The following is a 14550-nucleotide window of genomic DNA, read 5'->3' as shown; positions in this document are numbered from 1 at the left end:
GCATGCACCACTCTGGAGAGACAGTCCGCGGGCAGGTAGGGTCTCAGTCTGTGTACCAGATGGAGCTGATAGACAGCTGTCCTGGACAGAGAATTGACCTGCGCCTCCATGGACAGCTGTGAGTCCAAAACGACTCCCAGCCTGCGCACCTGGTCCTTCAGGGACACAGTTACCCCATTCAAGAAGTAAGAAGGTAAGAGCAGAGTTGCTGGATCAGGCCAAGGGACCATTAGGTCCAGCATCCTCCTCTCACAGTGCCCAACCAGATGCCCATGGGAAACCCGCAAGCAGGATTCGAACACAAGACCATCTCTCCCATCTTGTGGTTTCCAGCAACAGGTATTCAGAAGCATTGCTGCTTCCAACTGTGGAGGCAGAGCAGAACTACCCTGGCTAGTAGCTACCCACAGCCCCCCCCCTCCATGAATTTGCCTAATCCTCTTTTAAAGCCATACAAACCGGCGGCCATCCCTGTTTCCTGTGGCAGGGAGTTCCATAGTTTAACTATTGTGCCGTATTCTTTTATCTGTTCTGAATAATCCACCATTCAGCTTCATTGAATGCCCATGACTTCTGGTGCTATGAGAGAGGGAGAAAAACCTTTCCCTGGCCACTTTCTTCACCCCGTGTAAAATCTTATAAACTTTGTCGCCTCTCCCTCACCTTTTCTCTAAACTCAGAAGTCCCAAATGCTACAATCTTTCTTCACGGGGGGGATCACTTCCATGGGCACAGCCAGGGGTGGGGGGGAGAGCTGCTCCCCCCCCAAAAAAATCAAGCAAATAAATAAAAATACTTAACTAAAAGTAGAAATAATCAGAATATTTGAAACGGAAATGCTCGCTAAGGTCACTTGGATGATGTTGGGGCACATTCTAGTGACACAAATGACAAGCTGGTTGAGCGATAGACAGAGAAGGAGGACAGGTGGGGGTCCTGTGGCCCCCTGAACATAAATCCTGGCTACGCCCATGGTCACTCCATCCCCTTGATTGTATAAACTTGGCTTAGATTAGATCAGGGATAGCCAAGGTGGCTCCTTCCAGGCGAGCCTGGACTCCAGTTCCCACCAGCTCCATCCAAAATGGCCAATGCTCAGGGATGATGATAGAAGTTGCTATTCAACAACATCCGGCTTCTTTTTGGGATCAGACTCCATAGCTGCCAAGTCTCCCGTTTTCCCCGGGAAATCCCCGTTTTCCCAGCTGTTCCTAGCTGAAAAAACGGATCCCCCCCCCGGTTTATTCTGGTGCGGCGGCCATTTTGGAACTGGGTGGAGCATGCTCAGAAGCGACTTTTGATGCTGCTCTGCCCAGTTCCAAAATGGCTGCAGTGCGACTTCTGGCGTGGCAGCCATTTTGGAACTGGGAAAAGCAGCATCAAAAGTCACTTCTGAGCATGCTCTGCCCAGTTCCAAAATGGCGGCAGCGCTACTTCCGGTCTGCTATTTCCGGCCCGGTCCCTTATTTCTCTGACAGCAACTTGGCAGGTATGGATCAGACTGACAGGCGTGGGATGCTGAGAACTGCCCTTTCCACGGGGATTTAGGATAGCATCTCAACACCTGGGGTGGCCAATCGAGATGTCGCCGGACCACAATCCCATCATCCCTGATTGAGGGGCCATGTTGGGTGGTTTTAAGGGAGACCAAGAAGATCTGGAGGTCCCCAGAGTTCACCTTTGGTCAAATAGACAAGCCCACAGTCTGCATATCGTGGTGCCTCCATAAACCAGCACCCACCTCCACGCACACTTGACGTAGTTGCCGTGGCGGTCCTTGCCGCAGTTGCCGTACATGTCGCCTGCCCGGTTGACGTCCCGGAAGCAAGCGTCGGGAGCCGGCCAGGCACCTGTAGGTGGAAGCAGAGTTGAAGTGAGCTCAAGGAGATGGGGCGACCAAAAGGCACCTCTCTCCATTTGTCAGGCGGTTGCCCAGGAACGTACAAAGACAAGGAAAGTTTCTTACCATCAGCTTTTTGGTCAGTATTAAAGAAAGACTTTGGAACCCAGCCTCTTGGATAATGGTTTGTCCCAAGTGACTCTCCACCCCCCACCTCTCCCTCTCCCACTTCCTCTTTCATCATCATCATCATCATCATCTCCTCTATGGGTGCTGCTACATGCCCTCTGTCTTCAAGCTCTTTGCTCTCCTACTTTCAAGGCTCGCCGGGTTCTGGGAGAGGGGTGTGTCTGCAATGCTTTCTAATTTTTTAAAAAATTTATACTTTTCAAATATATACACTTCACCAATTTTGCAGTCATCTTGACATTTCAAAATCTGACTTCCTTCCCCCTCTTTCTGTGGTTCCTTGAATATCTGCTGCATATCCAAATTTGCTCAACTTACTCATTTTTTTAATCTTCTTTAAATATATAGCCTTATGAAACTATTACAATAATCCTGCCAGTGTTTTTATCTGTTTCCAGTTTATCTGTACATATTCAATAAACCATTTCCATTCTTTTATATAAAAAGCTGTTATCTCGATTTCTCATTCTTCCGTAAGTTTCGCCATTTCTGCATATTCCATAGGTTTTTGTAGCCATTCTTCCTTTGCTGGGACTTCCTTCTTCTTTCCATGTTTGGAATGCTTTCTAAAGACACTGTGTCCATCAGCTATCGCCCCCCCCCCAGTGCTTCCTCTTGATTATTGGGAGGTTATATGACAATCATCCTGATTTGCTCATGGGTGCTTTCTAGGGCTAGAAGCCAGATTTGGCCAAGCATTCCTAAGTCGCAAGCAGGATCAGGCCTACTCAGATCCAGCACAGAGTAGTGGTTAGAGCGTCAGACTTGGATGTGGAAGACCTGGGTTCGAATCCCACCACTTGGCCATGAAGCTCTCTGGGCGTGACCTTGGGGTTTCCAGTCACTGCCTCTATGCCTATCCCTACCTCACAAGGTTGTTGTGGGGACTGGAGAGGGAGAAGCAATGCAATTCCTGCATTGCAGGGGGTTGGACTAGACGACCCCTGGGGTACCTTCCAACAACAATGAGCACTCTGCTGAATTGAAAACCACCCCCTGTTCTCAGTTGGGGAGATCTTCCTGGCCATATATTTACTTACTTTTTATTTATTTATTTTTGCCCTAATCTCTGCCCCTGAACTAATTTGGTACTGGATCCAAAGGCAACACAAGTGATCTCTGGGTTGACCCAGAACAAATAAGCCAGATTGGGGGGCCTGGAACAGAGCCACAGGGTGGATTGGGGGTGCACTGACCAAGCATTTACAAACTTTTCCATTAATCATTTTCCATCTCATGTGTTTCAATACGTTTTCCCATTGCTTTCTGAATCACCAAAAAAAAAACACAACCAAATAAATCGTTTTTTAAAAAAGTGGATTTGTTGCTTTCTCTAAGCTGGTGCTCTCCAAATGTTCTGGACGACATCAGCCTTAGCCAGCAGGTATAGTACAAAACATCAGGAGGGAACCAGGTTGGGCAAAAACTGCAGAACATTTGAACCCACTTCAATTGCACACATTTGAAAGTCCCGGTTTGCACTTGACTCCCTGCCACCAAACACGGGCAGTCTGCAGGCTCCCCCTGTCCCCCCTATTTCTCAAAACTGGTTCTCATCATTCCATCCTCTCCCCGCTTACAATCTATCCCACCCTTGCGTGACCAAGAAACGGAGGTTTTTTTTCTCACAAACACCCAAACTGCAACCCCCAAACTCTCCAGAAGATGGTGCTTGTTCCTTAGCTAAAAGGAAAAAATACGTGGATGGTCAGTTCCAACCGAAATGTACAATCTGGTGCCCATAACTACTGTGCTGTGTTCAAGGTCTTTGTTGAAGTGCTGAACTACTCGGAAGCAGCTTAGGTGAAAGACTAACTGCCCCAGTAAAGGTAAAGGTAAAGGGGCCCCTGACCATCAGGTCCAGTCGTGTCCGACTCTGGGGTTGCGGCGCTCATCTCGCTCTATAGGCCGAGGGAGCCGGCGTTTGTCCGCAGACAGCTTCCAGGTCATGTGGCCAGCATGACAAAGCTGCTTCTGGCGAACCAGAGCAGCACACAGAAACGCCGTTTACCTTCCCGCCGGATCGGTCCTTATTTATCTACTTGCACTTTGATGTGCTTTCGAACTGCTAGGAGCTGGGACTGAGCAACGGGATCTCACCCTGTTGCAGGGATTTGAACCGCTGACCTTCTGATCAGCAAGCCCTAGGCTCTGTGGTTTAACCCACAGCGCCACCTGGGTCACCAACTACACTTTCAGGCCGAGGGGGCCGGTGTTTGTCCACAGACAGCTTTCCGGGTCATGTGGCCAGCATGACTAAACCGCTTCTGGTGCAACGGAACTCCATGACGGAAACCAGAGCGCACAGAAACATCGTTTACTTTCCCACCTAGTTATCTACTTGCACTGGTATGCTTTTGAAATGCTAGGTTGGCAGGAGCTGGGACGGAGCAACGGCAGCTCACCCCGTTGTGGAGATTCGAACCACCGACCGTCCAGTCAGCAAGCCCATGAGGCTCAGTGGTTTAGACCACAGCGCCACCTGCGTCCCAAGAGCAAGCCTGGGAAGTATGTATGGAGGTCCTGGGCTGCCCAGACAACAAGATGCTCGCCCTTGCTGGTGTGGCCCAAAGGAAAGTAGAGCATTAGGTCCAGTCACGGACGACTCTGGGGTTGCGGCGCTCATCTCGCTTTACTGGCCGAGGGAGCCGGCGTACAGCTTCCAGGTCATGCGGCCAAACCAGAGCAGCGCACGGAAACACCATTTACCTTCCTGCCAGAGCAGTACCTATTTATCTACTTGCACTTTGATGTGCTTTTGAACTGCTAGGTGGGCAGGAGCTGGGACCGAGCAACAGGAGCTCACCCCACCACGGGGATTCGAACCACCGACCTTCTGATCGGCAAGCCCTAGGCTCTGTGATTTAGACCACAGCGCCACCCACATCATTCCCAGGTGGACGAGCCCCACCTGCCCTTCGCTTCCCCCTACAGCATGTGCAGAGACCGCCTTCTTGACCGTTGGGCCCACTCTTGGTCTCATACGCTCAATGCGCCAGAGCCTCTTTACATGCAGGTTCTCTAACTCAACAAGGGTTTGCAACCCATTGGCTCCCCTCACCTGGCTCAGCCAGCCAGGCAAAGCCGTTCCCAGGGTGTGGCTGCTATTGCATTCTGACAGGTTCTAAGAGCCACAGGTGGGAGCTGAGTGCAAGGTGAGGACCAAAGGTGGACAAACTACCCCAGACGTGAAGTGACATGTCCCCTACCAGAGGTACTTCCCCACCCTAACATCCCTGAAGGAGTGTCTCCACCCCTATCATTCAGCCTGGACACTGAGGTCCAGCTCCGAGGGTCTTCTGGCGGTTCCCTCCCTGTGAGAACCAAGGCTTCAGGGAACCAGGCAGAGGGCCTTCTGGGTAGTGGCGCCCACCCTGTGGAACGCCCTCCCATCAAATGTCAAGGAAATAAACAACTATCTGACTTTTGGAAGACATCTGAAGGCCGCCCTGTTTAGGGAGGCTTTTAATGTTTGATATTTTGTCGTGTGATTAATATTCTGTTGGGAGCCGACTAGAGTGGCTGGGGAAACCCAGCCAGATGGGCGGGGTATAAATATATTATTATTATTATTATTATTATTATTATTATTATTATTATTACCCATACATATAAAAAAGAGATCATTGTATTTGTAGAGATCCGTTCCGGAGGCCTGTTCGCAACATGAAAGCCCACAACCTGAAGCGCCGTATCTCAACAGGTGCGTGGCACGATCTGGCGCTTGTGCACATGCGCAAAGGGCAATTTAGTGCTACTGCGCATGCACGAGTGGTGAAACCCGGAAGTAACCCCTTCCGGTACTTCCGGGTCACCACGGGACGTAACCTGTAAAGACGTAACCCGCAGCGGACGTAACATGAGGTATGACTGTAATAATCTTGCTTCTCAAGATCAAGGAGGGCGTTAGAAAAGGAATCTATGCAGGTGAGCTTGGCATCACGATTCTCAGAAAACTCCACCCCTATGTAGAAAAGGTGCAGAGAAGGAAGGATATGTAGGGGGCAGGGGAGGCGCTCACCTGGGCCCCAGAGCTGGATGCATTGCTGTTGGTGGGTCAGGCACATGCCGTTGTTGCAGTAAGCCTCCCCGTAGGAGCACATTGAGCCATCCAGGAGGTAGACGTTGCTGGGGCAATAGGGAGAAGCCCCTGTGCAGTATTCGGGCAGGTCGCAGGATCCGGCTGGCTCTCGGCACATGGTCCCAGCTGTTTTGAGCTACAGAACAGATGAAGACAAGAGAGAGAGTGAGTTTTATTGAGCGGTTAAGCTGGATGGCTTTTAAGCTGATGTATTTAGCATCCAAGTCCGGTGCTGCTTTTTTTTTTTAAAGGACCCCTGGACAGTTAAGTCCAGTCAAAGGCGACTCTGGGGTTGTGGCGCTCATCTCGCTTTCAGGCTGAGGGAGCCGGCGTTTGTCCACAGTCAGTTTTCTGGGTCATGTGGCCAGCAAGACTAAACCGCTTCTGGCGCAACGGAACACTGTGACGGAAACCAGAGCGCGCGGAAACGCCGTTTACCTTCCTGCCGCAGCGGTACCTATTTATCTACTTGCACTGGTGTGCTTTCGAACTGCTAGGTTGGCAGGAGCTGGGACAGAGCAACGGGAGCTCACCCCGTCACGGGGATTCGAACCGCCAACCTTTCAATCGGCAAGCCCAAGAGGCTCAGTGGTTTAGACCACAGCTAATAAACAACTGAAAAGCAATGTGTTGTGTTTTTCTACAGATGTGTTTCTTTCTTTCTTTCTTCTCTCTCTCCCTGTTAGCCTGATAAAGAATCACAGAATTGTGGAGTTGGTGGGAACCCAAGAGTTATCTGGCCCTAGAAATGAGGGAACCCCCGCGAGATGATTTGGAATACCTTGCAGCCCTCGCAGCATTCGCCGTGGGCACACTCGGTCCCAGCTTTCAGGGTGCAGTTTTGCGGGTTGCAGCAAGGGTTCGTGCATTCCTGGAAAGAGAGAGGGAAAAGAAAGATCACCACAACCATCACCTGGAATAGCCCTCTTAAAACAGAGGCTCTTTGAGGGCGTGGCATGCAAGCTTGAAGGGAAGATTCAAGCAATCAAAGGGACATTTAAACATTTTGGTGTAGTATAGTACAGTACAGTATCAACATATTTTTTTATTTGCAGAATATGGTTAGATACATAGCTGCCAAGTCTCCCGTGTTCCCCGGGAAATCCCCGTTTTTCCAGCTGCTCCTAGCTGAAAAAACGGATTTTTTTGTTTTTTCCCGGTTTATTCTGGTGCGGCGGCCATTTTGGAACTGGGCAAAGCAGCATCAAAAGTCACTTCTGAGCATGCTCCGCCCAGTTCCAACATGGCGGCAGCGCTACTTCCGGCCTGCTACTTCCGGCCAGGTCTCTTATTTCTCCGACAGCAACTTGGCAGGTATGGTTAGATATCTTTTCAAAATGAGAGCAAGGCTATTCTTTTACAGCTCTCCACATTTTCTCCAGTGCTTTACCAGCTGCACTGGCTCCCGGTGGAGTACCGGATCAGGTTTAAGGTGCTGGTTTTGACCTTTAAAGCCCTATGCGGCTTGGGACCCTCATACCTACGGGACCGCCTCTCCTGGTATGCCCCGCGGAGGACCTTAAGGTCCACAAACAACAATACTCTGGAGATCCCGAGCCGTAAGGTTGCTAGATTGGCCTCTACTAGGGCCAGGGCCTTTTCAGTATTGGCCCCAACTTGGTGGAACGCTCTTTCACAGGAGACCAGTGCCCTGCGGGATTTGTCATCTTTCCGCAGGGCCTGCAAGACAGAGCTGTTCCACCTGGCCTTTGGACTGGACTTAGTCTGACCCCTGTGTTTTCCTCCCTCATGGCTTGGATTTATGGACTACAGTGGTGCCTCGCTAGACGAAATTAATTCGTTCCACGGGTCTTTTCTTATAGCGAAAAATTTGTCTAGCGGATCCCATAGGAATGCATTGATTATTATTTTTTTGATTATTTTTTTTGCCCATAGGAGCGCATTAATTGAATTTCAATGCATTCCTATGGGAAACCACGATTCGCTAGACAAATTTTTCGTAAAACGCATTCGTCTAGCGAGGTAACCTCCGCTCGAAAAATCCTTTCGTTAAGCGGAAATTTCGTTAAGCAGGGCATTCGTTAAGCAAGGCACCACTGTACTTAAAATGAGGCTGCATTTAAATTTTAATATTGTATTTTAATTAATTTCTTTTTATGTTTTATTGTAATTTTATTGGTGTTAGCCGTCCTGAGCCCGGTTTTGACTGGGGATGGTGGGGTATAAATAAAAATTTATTATTATAATTATAATTATATAATTATATAATTATTATTATTATTATTTTGTGAACATGGGTTATCAGTGAAAGATCAGGAAAGCCTTCTTTGTGTTGATGAGGAGATGAGAGTTTGTCTCTTTCTCTCTCTCTCTCTCTCTATATATATATACACACATATAATTTTTTGTTTTCACATTTTACAAATATTTTAACCGGAAATCCTAAGAAAGTCTATGTTTCCTTAGACTCCCCTCTTTCTGTGGTTGCTTAGTTCAGGGGCGCCAACTATACGTTTCCGAGCACAGTTCAAAGTGTTGGTGCTGACCTTTAAAGCCCTAAACGGCCTCGGTCCAGTATACCTGAAGGAGCGTCTCCACCCCCATCGTTCTGAGGTCCAGTACCGAGGGCCTTCTGATGGTTCCCTCTTTGCGAGAAGCCAAGTTGCAGGGAACTAGGCGGAGGGCCTTCTCGGTGGTGGCGCCTGCCCTGTGGAACTCCCTCCCAACAGATGTCAAAGAGGAAAACAACTACAGTGGTGCTTCGCTAGATGAATTTAATTCGTTCCACGGGTCTTTTCTTATAATGAAAAATTCGTCTAGGGAATACCATAGGAATGCATTGATTTTTTTTATTATTATTATTATTTTTTGCCCATAGGTAAAGGTAAAGGGACCCCTGACCATTAGGTCCAGTCGTGACCGACTCTGGGGTTGCACGCTCATCTCGCATTATTGGCCGAGGGAGCCGGCGTATAGCTTCCAGGTCATGTGGCCAGCATGACAAAGCCGCTTCTGGCAAACCAGAGCAGCACATGGAAACACCGTTTACCTTCCCGCTGTAGCTGTTCCTATTTATCTACTTGCATTTTGACGTGCTTTCAAACTGCTAGGTTGGCAGGAGCTGGGACCGAGCAACGGGAGCTCACCCCGTCACAGGGATTCGAACCGCCGACCTTCTGATCAGCAAGCCCTAGGCTCAGTGGTTTAACCACAGCGCCACCTGGGTCCCAGCCCATAGGAACGCATTAATTGAATTTCAATGCATTCCTATGGGAAACCGCAATTCGCTTGGCGAATTTTTCGTAAAACGAATTCGTCTAGCGAGGCACCCTCCGCTGGAAAAAACCTTTCGTTAAGGGGCAATTTCGTTAAGCAGGGCATTCATTAAGCGAGGCACCACTGTACCAGACTTTTAGAAGACATCTGAAGGCAGCCCTGTTCAGGGAGGCTTTTAATGTTTAATAGATTACTGTGTTTTATTTTTCTTTTGGAAGCCGCCCAGAGTGGCTGGGGAAACCCAGCCAGATGGGCGGGGTATAAATAATAAATTATTATTATTATTATTATTATTATTATTATTATTATTATTATTATTACTACTACTACTACTACTACTACTATAGGGGTCTCTGGGTCTCTGAGCACCCGCAAAAATTTTGTTTTGGGAGCTCAGCATGCACCCCAACTCAACGTCTGAGGAGACCCAGAGAGAACTCTAGCCCTAGACTTGCAGGCAGCCTTTGGACCCATCACCTCTCAGTTCGGAAATTCTGATGCCACGAATACGTACCTCCACCTCCCCGCAGTCGCATTCCTCGCCGTCCTCCAGGAATCCGTTGCCACATTTCTTGCCCACCACCAGGTCCTTGGTGTCGGGCATGTTGAAAAGACACACGCCACCCCCTCGGTGGAAGTAGCTCTCCAGCTGCCTCCGGCTGCAGGAGCTAAAGACTTTTGGGAAGGGGTGGCTGCGGAGACACAGGCAAAGAGGGGCGACTGTTGATATGAATTAATTGAATTTGCATACCGCCTTTCTTCTATAGATCTCAGGGCAGTTCACAACTTAAAAACACAAGATGGAAACAAATAATAATAATAATAATAATAATAATAATAATAATAATAAGCAGAGGGGCGCTTGAGGCGTAACGGACTTTCAGATTGAGGAAAGCCGGCATCCTTGGATCAGGTCCATGCATTTTGTTGAAATAGTTAAACTGTGCAGTTTTAACTGTGCCATAAATTCTTACTGTTTTATTATGTTATTAATTTCCGTGGTGGGATGTGCAAACTATATTGTTTTGTTTTATTTTAAATTTGTTAAAGATTGGAAATTCCTCGGAGGTTTTTCCCCGTGAGAAAGAAAAAGAAATAATGATATCTGGATTTGAGGATTGAAGATAATGTTTGTTTACAGAAAATCGCTTTGTTGGGTATTAGAATGGATTTGACAAAGTGAATAGTTGTTGTTTTTTAAAGTAGACAGGTGAGGAATCGGAAGTTCTTTATTTTCTGAATCTTATCTTGTGATCTTTCTCTTTTAACCTCTTTCTACTCTTTTTATCTCTCTCTATTTCTCTCCCCCACCCCCTCTTTGTGTTTCTGTTGTATCTAGAGAGAAGTCTTGATTTGGTTTTAAAAAGAGGGTGGCGATGTTACGTTTTGTCACTTCTAACCTTAGTAAAATTTATTTTTTAAAAAATGAATGATGCTTTTAATAAGGTAGGGTGAGCACAGGAGATGAGTCTGTGGAACCAAAAAAGTTTGGGACCCACTGCTCTAACCACTACACCCCACTGCCTCACCCTCAAGTCTCCTGGGATGGTGCTCTACCACGGAGCCAGGGCTTCTGCCCAAATATGTGGCTTGTGCATGAAGAGGCCTTGTCCCACTGCACCCATCCAGCCCAGAACCCTCTCTCCAAAACAGACTTCCTCGGTGTGATTTATTTCGGTGCCCTGAACCGCCTTGAAATCCGAGCCCCGTGGTCTCCTTGACATTTCCCCTTCCCCCTGGACAACGGCTCTTTTGTGCGACAGCCGATCCCGCCGCCAATGTCGACGGCATGGACACAAGCTCTGGGGCCTCCAACCCTCCGTGTCTTCAAGTCTATAAACAGCCTCGTGCCGGGCGCTTTCCGGAGAGGAGAAAGGCTTCACTGTTTCATGCAGGCTCCTCTCAAAAACATCCAACAGACATGGAACAAGACCCTTGTTTCCCAACATGTGGCTTGCTTCCGAAAGACAACTGCAAATGGCACACACTCAATTTGCCTCCCTCCCTCTTGCCATTGTACATCTGTCTCCATTTTTGCATCCTTGCCGCTGAAAGAAAACCAGCTTTGATTTATCGGGCTGGTGTTGCTGTAGCCCCACTTCCTGGGGAAAAGCAGGGGTTCTGGATGGCGGCGGGGAAAATAAAGAAAGGAAAATACAGTTCCCAGGGTGGGTTAACAATCAATCCCTCTCCACAGGGAGCTCTGGGAATTGTAGCTCTGCGAGGGGAATACGGGGGGTCTTCTAAAAACTCTCAGCACTCTTAACAAACTATAGCTCCCGCTGGGGCGGAAGCAATGGCTGTTTAAAGTAGGTACCGGCGCTTTAAACGTATGGCCTGAATGTGAAGGAAGGAAGGAATGGCGGGAGAAACTGTTTGAATATATTGAATTAGGAAAAAAAATGACTGAGACAATTAGAAGACAGCCAACCCAAAGGTATAAAAAAGAATGGGGGATTTAAAAAGACTATTTAATTAAACATTGTCCACAAGTGAAAACCTGGAAATGCTTTGACTAAACTCCGCAATCTGTAAGTTAGATAAGGAACACATGAGACAAAATAAAAGAAAGAAATGGAGATAAGGAATACAGTGGTGCCTCGCTTAACGAATGCCCTGCTTAATGAAATTTCCGCTTAACGAAAGGCTTTTTCTAGCGGAGGTTGCCTTGCTAGATGAATTCGTTTTACAAAAAAATCATCTAGCGAATCGCGGTTTCCCATAGGAATGCATTGAAATTCAATTAATGCGTTCCTATGGGCAAAAAAAAAAATATTAAAAAAAAAATCATTGCATTCCTATGGGATTCGCTAGACGAATTTTTCGTTATAAGAAAAGACCCGTGGAACGAATTAAATTCGTCTAGCGAGGCACCACTGTATTGAAGCAGTGTTAATAAAAAGGGGGAAATGGATGAACCTTCATTGAGGAGATTGGAAGTCACGTGGAGAAATTAAGAAATTGTGAATTAAGAAAAAGATTTAAATAATACAGGTCTTCTTTAGGAATTTAAGGATTTATACATATTTGTTTATTTGGTAATCTCTTGTTTCGTTTGTATTTCATTTGGAACGTGTAATCTTTACCATGTAAGAAAATCAATAAAAAGCATTAAAAGGAAAAGAATGTGGCCGAGATGGGACCATTGTGTGACTCTGTATATTTATATAAGTTATATTTATAGGTTGTCCTGCTAGTCAACCCTGGCCTAACCCTCCTCCTTGCACGAACCACCCCGCCCCCATCTGCTCTGGAGGGTTGGGAACACCCCCAGAAAAGTTTGTGGGCACGTGAGAGGGGAGATCTTTCTGTCTGGCAACGTTGCGGCATCCGTCCGTCTCGAGAGACAATGGAGTTTGCCTCCAGGGGTGAAGCCAAACCGCTGGAGAATCACAGCGCCTGCTGTGGCTTCAGAGACTGGGAACTAGTAACTGCTGCTTCCTGCGTTGCTTTTGCTGCGTTAGAAGCACCAAAGTGACTTCTCCAGGGCACAAGCTTAGGCCATGCGTCCAGAGGTCCTGGGCTGCCCAGACGATGAGACCCCTCCCTCTCAGCCTCGCTGATGTGGTCCAAAGGAAAGCAGAGCAAGATGTTTGGCACCAAGGGTCAAATGTATGTTGGAAATATAAGGAAAAGAGAGGCACCTTTTATCATACATGGTAGACATGTAAATGAATTTTGGGAAATGATTCATAATGAGTTGGGGGGAAATGTTTAAAATAACTTCTGGGGGAAAAAACCCGAAGCTTTTAGGAATCCTAGGTGCTGAAATCCCAAGGGAGCAGAAAAGATTATTTATGTATGCAACCACGGCTGCGCGGATGTTATTGGCCCAGAGATGGAAAGATGATAAAGTCCCAACAAGAGAAGAATGGCACATTAAATGGTTGGACTATGCAGAAAACCACTTCCTCATCCCACAGAGGTGGTGTTGTGGGCTTGGCCCGACTGAATTCTCGCGATGGGGGCTGAGAGCTCAGCCCCCTCATGAGGGGGGAGTTCCCGCCTCCGTCATACCTGGGCTGACCAATCGGGTCAGCCGGGAGACGGGGCTTCCCCACTTTAAACCAAGCCGGAGGCGGGAACTCAGCCCTCTTTCGCCCCGGCTCCCAGCGCGATCGGATCACCCACCCACCCGCCCTTTAGGCTAGGCAGGTTAGGCCGACGCTGCTATGGACTTTGGTTGGTCGCCTTGGTTGGCCGGGGGGCCTGGTAGGACTTTTTCCACTTGGACTAGCCAAACTGGTTTTTTCGCCTACCTCATAGCAATTCGTCACAACTGGGTTTGGCGGTTAGGCATTGGAAATTTGCATAAATGAAGAAGGGGGGCAGATTACGTCATCATCTGACCAAAATTGGAGATTTAATCCCGTTAAAGGGGTTCCGGGGGCGGTAGCCTGCGGAGGTCAGGGCCTTATGGCACCCCCCAACGGTGGCCACAGGAGGTGTCTCAGTAGATGTACATCATTGGGCTCCTTTCTGGTGGTTAATTTCTCCCAGACTGTAACACACGGGTTACAGTCGGATATAGCCGGTTAGGGTCCAATGCCTAAGCCAATACCGCTTAGCATCCGAAACCAATAAAGTTGTGGCCTTTTCACCCACTTAAAATTAATTCATTGTGTCTCGTGTCTTATTTCCTGGGGAGGGAGGGACATTGCCACACAACTGGCAAAAATGACCAGATGAATCAGAAATCAGGAAGACCAAAATTTCAATAAGGAATGGAGGGGGAAATATATAATTTATCTTAAAAACCATTGTAAACCGTTAAAACTGTTGGCAGGATTAGAATAACACTTGTAGTTTAATGATGAATTTTGGACATATTAGAGATGTAAAAGATGCAGGAGGAAATGATTAACAATAGACCTACAAAGGGGGTGGGGGAGTCGAGGAGATTCCTTGGCATCTTGTTTTTTATGTTATATATTGGATATGTGATTGTAAAAGTTGGATTTGAAAAACAAAAGAGATGTTTGGCATCAGCTTGGCTGCAGGAGTTACGGGAAGAAGGTGTATGAGGTGCCATCCATTCCAGATTTGTGTAGAGCTTATTTCTTAACCTGTTCTTCTCCTGAAGATATCCTAAGATAAACAGCCTCGGCCCAGTATACCTGAAGGCGCGTCTCCACCTCCATCGTTCTGCCCGGACATTGAGGTCCAGCGCCGAGGGCCTTCTGGAGGTTCCCTCGTTGCGAGA

General features: G+C 47.7%; 1 protein-coding gene across 3 annotated transcripts in view; it reads right to left on the bottom strand.

Moving 5' to 3' along the window:
* Nucleotides 1-14550, bottom strand: part of ADAM33 (ADAM metallopeptidase domain 33) — a 99171-nt gene that overhangs the window by 20735 nt on the left and 63886 nt on the right. For all 3 annotated transcript variants that reach the window (XM_060278330.1, XM_060278329.1, XM_060278331.1), the window contains exons 12-15: nt 9862-10039; nt 6892-6981; nt 6051-6246; nt 1742-1850 (exon numbers count right to left, since the gene is read on the bottom strand). In XM_060278330.1, coding sequence (XP_060134313.1) covers nt 1742-1850; nt 6051-6246; nt 6892-6981; nt 9862-10039 — 573 coding nt within the window. The remainder of the gene's footprint in view (nt 1-1741; nt 1851-6050; nt 6247-6891; nt 6982-9861; nt 10040-14550) is intronic.

The sequence above is a fragment of the Zootoca vivipara genome, chromosome 9, assembly GCF_963506605.1.
Source record: "Zootoca vivipara chromosome 9, rZooViv1.1, whole genome shotgun sequence".
Taxonomy (NCBI): Eukaryota; Metazoa; Chordata; class Lepidosauria; order Squamata; family Lacertidae; genus Zootoca; species Zootoca vivipara.
The sequence above is the reverse complement of the archived record's forward strand: the minus strand, read 5'-3'. Positions and strand labels throughout refer to the sequence as shown.